The sequence below is a fragment of the Alexandromys fortis genome, unplaced genomic scaffold (assembly GCF_014885135.2).
Source record: "Alexandromys fortis isolate MF-2015 unplaced genomic scaffold, M_Fortis_MF-2015_v1.1 scaffold_257, whole genome shotgun sequence".
NCBI lineage: Eukaryota > Metazoa > Chordata > Mammalia > Rodentia > Cricetidae > Alexandromys > Alexandromys fortis.
The window spans coordinates 405,317-411,480 of NW_026068134.1; the positions used below are offsets into that span (position 1 = coordinate 405,317).

At 48.8% G+C, this 6,164-nt stretch overlaps 1 protein-coding gene across 1 annotated transcript; it reads left to right on the plus strand.

The window, feature by feature from the left end:
- The first annotated feature begins 550 nt into the window (after positions 1–550).
- Foxi3 (forkhead box I3) lies at positions 551–5,225 on the plus strand. Its single transcript, XM_050126407.1, has 2 exons — positions 551–1,142; positions 4,624–5,225. Exons 1-2 carry the CDS (start codon positions 551–553, stop codon positions 5,223–5,225), a joined length of 1,194 nt encoding a protein of 397 aa, XP_049982364.1.
- Positions 5,226–6,164: the final 939 nt, after the last annotated feature.

A 6,164-nucleotide genomic window follows, 5' to 3' on the forward strand; every position in this document is an offset into this window, starting at 1 on the left:
TACTGAACGCGAAATTTTTGATTACACCACCCCTACCCCCCAAAAAAAAGTTTAAAACTTTGAGACTTGTTAGAAAAGAAACAGCCGTCCCGTTGGCGGGTCTTCTTGTTTCAATACTCTGCGGCGCACGCGAGCTAGGGTGGGAGGATGGAGGGGTGGGCGGCTGGGAGGTTGGAGGTTAAGACTGGAGGACACCAGGGCCGGTTGAAGGAAGGAAGGATGGAGGGCGCTTTTCACCTTGACTGGGGAGCAGGCTGCGAGCTGCAGCGCCTAGGCTGGCTGGGCAAAAGAGGCTCCGCGCTGCTTCGGGGTACGTGGGGCGTGGCAAGGGCGTGGATTGCTGAGCCGCCCAGCCTCGGCAGGCCCGCAGGAATAAAAGACGCAGTTCCCCGCCCTCGGTGAGCTCCTCAGCGCTCCAGGTCCCTACTCTCTGCGAAGGCCGGGGCGGGCCCTTGGGTTGGTCCTCCAAGGGATGCTTTCTCCGAAGCGCCGAGGCCAGCCCCGTTCACCCAAAGCCGCGACCGCGCCGCACCAGCCCTCGCCCACCGACATGGCCCTGTACTGCGGCGACAACTTCGTCTACTCACAGCCCGCCACCGCTGCGGCGCCCGGTGCGCCCTCGACCTCCAGGGGACCCTACGGGCTGTCCGACTACGCCGCGCCACCCGCCGCCGCCAACCCGTATTTGTGGCTCAACGGGCCCGGAGTGGGCGGCCCGGCCTCCGCTGCCGGCTACCTGGGCGCCCCGCCGCCCCCCGGAGCAGCTCCGGGACCCTTCTTGCAGACACCAGCCGCTCCCGGTACCTTCGTGGGCACCCAGCGGGGTTTCGTGCAGCCCTCGGCTGCTGCTCCCGCCTCGCCCGCCGGCTCGGCAGCTCCAGGCGATCTGAACTGGCTGTCGGTGACCAACCCCGAGGACCTGATGAAGATGGTGCGGCCGCCCTACTCGTACTCGGCGCTCATCGCCATGGCCATCCAGAGCGCTCCGGAGCGCAAGCTCACCCTCAGCCACATCTACCAGTTCGTTGCAGACAACTTCCCTTTCTACCAACGCAGCAAGGCTGGCTGGCAGAATTCCATCCGCCACAACCTATCACTCAACGACTGCTTCAAGAAGGTACCCCGCGACGAGGACGACCCAGGTGAGACGGCCCGGGCCGGTGTTTCCCGGGCGGGGAAGGATGGGGAGCCGCGCATCCTACAGGTGCTGGGAGCCAGAGCCCAAAATCGGGTCTTTGCGCGGCTAGGTTGAAAATCCACACGCGGTCTTCTCATCACTGGAGAACATGTGGGAAAGAGCCACCTCCAACCTGGTCTGATAGGGATGCGTTAAGTATCAGATCTTAGGGAGAACACAACAGGTCCCCTACGCTCAGGGCAGAAGCTGACCGGCTAGAAAGATAAATAAATAAAGTATGACCTCAAAATAGAAGACCGCTGCAAGGGACAGTTTAGTTACTGGAAGTAGATTGGGAGAAAGACCGGGAGGAAAGGAACTCTTAAGAAGCAGCGTGCTCTAGCACCTGTTGCAAACGGTGAAATGAGAACTTGGGGCCTCAGAATTTCATTGCGTCCTTACCCGAGCGGTGATGTAATGATAAAAATCAGAAGTGGAGCCGGGCGGCCTTTAATCCCAGCACTCAGGCAGAGGCAGGTAGATCTCTGAGTTCAAGGCCAGCCTAGTCTACAAGAGCTAGTTCCAGGACAGGCCCTAAAGCTACAGAGAAACCCTGTCTCGAAAAACCCCATATATAAAATCAGAAGTGGGCCAACTGAGGTTTAGGTAAGTTGGCTTCCCACTGGTCTAAACCCAGTCCCTTGAGTGCAGGAGACTGCTGCATAGGTTGTGTTCTGAGTGTCGTCTTAACCTGGCGGAGGTGGAAGTGGAGCGAAGCTTACAAAGAAACAGGTTCTGTTTGAGGCCCTTTGAATGACAGCGAAGAGAGAGAGAGGGTGTAAATGAGATGAGAGCTATAGTTTTTTTTTTAAACGTTACCAGCGTCTTTTGTTGTATTGGGGGATGGAACCCAGGGCCTCAGACAAGCAAAGGATTAGCCCTAACCTTGGCAGAAGTCACTCTGGGCAGAAGTGGTTTTTTTTTTTCCTTCTTCCAGTGCTGATAATGTATAGTGCAAACCAAATTTTAAAAAGTTAAACGTGATTAGGCTTGTTATGTTCCTATACCTATCATTTAGGAGGTGGAGCATGAAGAAATCAAGAGTTCAAGGTCAGGTTCATAAATAACCTTTCTCATAAATCTCATTGTGTATATTTTACTACACATTTTAATTTGGACACATTTCATATGTCTTAATAGTCACTTGTGCCCAGTGGTGACACTTGGACAGGGCATGCAGTTTTTGAAGATGCCCTTCCCAATTTAGCCTCAAACCACCCAAGATTTTTATGTCTGTCACGTGTCTTCCTTTGATCTTTAAAAAAAAATTCAAAGATACTGCTATCTGGAATTTTTTTAAAAAAGAACAAAACCCCAGTGTTAGGTCAGGAGTGTAGTTAAAAATAGAACATTTGCCTGGTTTATTGAGGTCTTGGGTTTACTCTACAGCACTGGAGAGAGGAAGATACTGATACCAAGTGACTCAAAAGACCTATCCAGATAGTTTCAGATACTATACCCCGCCCCCCCCCACACACCTCTCTCTCTTTGTTTTACAGAGTCAGAGACTCTGAGTTTGAGGCCAGCCTGGTCTACAGAGTAAGTTCCAGGATAGCCAGGGCTGCATAGTGAGACCCTGATTCAAAAAAGAAAGAAAAAATTAAATTTGGAGCCAATTTACTTAAATCCTGCCTCACAATAACAACTTGTGTGGAACTTGGCCTACAGTATAGGTAGCCAGCCTGCACCTCGCCTCTCAACTGGAAACTGAGGGCCTTGGTCTTGTTGCCCTTCTCCATAGAGCTGCAGGGGACACTTGAGCTTCTCCATGGCATACTCACTGTAAAGAGCTTAAAGACACTGGAGAACCTATTTGGGTGATAATTCTAAGATGCAGTAGGTCTTCCCCTTCGGTCACTGGAGAGCATTTTCTACAGAAGACACACGTTGTGTTTTAAGCAAGTAGAGAATTTTCCCAGTGGACAACTTGGTTTTACAGAGACACGGCCTGTTCAGATGAGCATGGGGTGCCGGTTCCCAGTTTCCTTGTACTGCAAATAAGCCCCGTCAGTACAGTTGTTACAGTCTGATTGCTTGTTAGTATAATTTAACATTTTGTAATTGTTTTTTTCCAGTGTGATTCAGTTGTAGGAGCTGTAAATTTTTCATAAATAATTGTAGTAACTACTGTTCAGGCTGCTTGCCGTGTGCCAGCTATTATACCAAGGTATCATTTAAGCCTAAGTTAACTTACTACATGTTATAACTTACTGTCCTCCTCAGTTTAGAAAACAAATGGAAGCTCCTGGTTTTTTGTTTTTTGTATTGGGGGGGCGGGGCAGGTAGGGTGTTCAAGACAGTTTCTCCTGGCTTTGAAGCCTGTCCTAGAACTCTGTAGACCAGACTGGCCTTGAACTCAGAGATCCACCTGATTCCTCCCAAGTACTGGGATTAAAGGCGTGTGCCACCACTATCTGGATGGAAGCACCAGAATTTCATATTTTTGCAAATCTATATATTGGAAGGTGGTGGGTGTGGGTACCTCAGGAGTAAAATTAGGTCTTAAGATGGAAGTGGCAGGTGATGGTAAGATGAGGTAGGACTGGCTACAACAGCTGATTCTGAATTTCTCTTTCTTAGCAAGGTAAGAACTCCAGAGGAGGATAACACTGTGGAATGAGCACCTTGGTCAACATTTAATGAATCTGATTTCCTGGTGGTTCAATGTGGGCTGTAGTGATCTTCCCTAGCTATGTTTTATTAGCTAATTGGTCATTTGCTGTCCAGAATAATTAAGCAGCGGATGGATTCTAAGCCAGTCATTGAGGCACACAACCTGTAATTCTAGGATTTGGGAAGTGGAGGCAGAAGGATTAGTTCATCGCCAGCACAGCAAGTTGGAGGCTGCCTGGACTATGCAAGACCCTGTCTCAACAAATAGAAACGCAAGAGAAAGAAGAGGGCTAGGGCTGTATGTCCAGTTGTAGATACCAGCCTATCATGTATAAAGCCCTGCTTTTGATGCTTTGATCCTCAGCATTATAGAACAGGTATGGTAGGAGGGAGACAGCAGGACCAGAGTAAATTTAAGGCCAGCATGAGATATATAAACTCTCTTTAAACTCCAGCAACAGACCCCATTCAACATATCTTATAATGTTATTCTGCCTAGTTTATATATTTACTTTGTCATAGATGTATATCTATAGGAAAAAAAAAACATAGAATTGATAGGATTTGGTGCTGTTGGTGATTTTAGACACCCACTCAAGTGTCTTGAAACTTTAAGGGTTTTATTCTGTGCACAAAAATAAAATAGAACCTTCAAGCTGGGTGTGGGAGCACACACCTTTAATCCCAGCACTCGGAGCCCCAGGCTAGTGGAGTTAAAGCAAGCCTAGCCTAGTCTACAGAACTTGTTCCAGGACAGTCAGGGCTACCCAGAGAAACCCTGGCTCAAATAATAATTAAAAAAGGACCCTCACTAACTTTCTTTTTTTCCTCAGGGAAAGGTAATTACTGGACTCTAGATCCAAACTGTGAGAAAATGTTTGACAATGGAAACTTCCGTCGGAAACGAAAACGCCGTTCTGAGGCCAACAGCAACCTCACTGTGGCTTCAGGAGCACCAAAATCAGAAGGACTGTCCTCAAGACTAAGAGTGAGTGGGAAGCTAGAAGGAGACAGCCCCTCCTCTCTGAGACCATCTCAGTCCCCAGAGCCTACAGAAGGCACCAGCAGTACCTCCTCCTCTCCTGGAGCATCCACACACATCTCCACGCCGTGTCTCAACACTTTCCTCAGCACCCTCAACACTCTAAGCGTAAACCCCAGCAGCGTGAGTACCCAGCGAGCCATCCCAGGCAATCGCCGCCACCTAGGGGGCACCCAGCTGCCCTCCAGCGCATTCCCCAACACCTCCATCCCAGACAGCTCTCCAGACTCCATGCAGCTGAGCACTGTGGGTGGAAGCAACCAGCTATCTTCCTACTACACCCCGTTTCCTGGCAGCAGCAGTGGGGACCAGAGTAGCCCCTTCAGCAGCGCCTTCTACAACTTCAGCATGGTCAACAGCCTCATCTACCCCCGGGATGGCTCCGATATGTAAACTACTCCGACTTTGTCAATGTACACTTGAGATCCACTTTGAATGTAGACTCAGTTCAGGAGGTCTGGGGTAGGACTGCACTTCTGCATTGATTTCTGTGAGCTGCTGAGTGATCCCACTGACTACGCTCACAGTAACCAGAGTAGTTCTTACACTCCAGGTTTCTCTGGCTGTGAGCCTCTCTGGAGATAAAAGGCACCTTCCTCGGTCCTGTGATAATAGGGAGAACTCTGAGGACTGCATCTATTATTCACTTCTGTACCAGAGCAGCAAGCTCAAATGTATACAGGCAGCTTGGTGGGGGAACAGCCCATTGAAGTTATAGATGGGAAAATTAAAGCCATTGGCAGCTTGGAGGCATGGGGGATTGACCAGCTGGTTATTTCTCCAGGACAGCATTCTGATTTTTCGAAGAAAGTCAGTTAATCTAGTTTCTTTTTTTTTTTTTTTGTTTTTTTGTTTTTTATAAGAAAACTCAAGTTTTATATATCCTTTGCTTCCTGTGGTATCTGGAAATGCCACAAACCCTTTCTGAATCTAGCTCACAAGTTACCTCTCTCTGGAAATGGTAGGTGCTACTGCAGGAGTGCTTTGTGCCAAATGTTTATATAGCTGGAACATTTACTTCTGAACAGCAAAGTTTCCTTATGTTCCAAGATACTGGGTTTCTGAAGCTGTCGATAGTACCAAATTCTGTGTGGGTGATAGATATGAGTGCTTTTCTGAGATGGCAGGTAACACACATACCAAGGTCACACGTAGGAAATAATGGGTTCTTAAACATGCCAGCGTCATAATAAGCACAGTGTACATGGGACGATTAGGTCCTTGTGGTAAACCTGGCATCGTGCCCCTTTTAGCTTATGCCCTAGGTATTTCATTGACGGTGACATCTTACAGGAGAATTTTGGTTGGGTCTTTGAGACAAGGTCTCTGTTG

What these genes read in the sequence shown, in the direction of transcription:
- Foxi3 (XM_050126407.1), top strand. Translation starts at nt 551, where the DNA reads ATGGCCCTGTACTGCGGCGACAACTTCGTCTACTCACAGCCCGCCACC. An exon ending in CCGCGACGAGGACGACCCAG is followed by an intron (nt 1,143 to 4,623) that starts GTGAGACGGCCC and finishes TTTTTTCCTCAG; the next exon opens with GGAAAGGTAATTACTGGACT.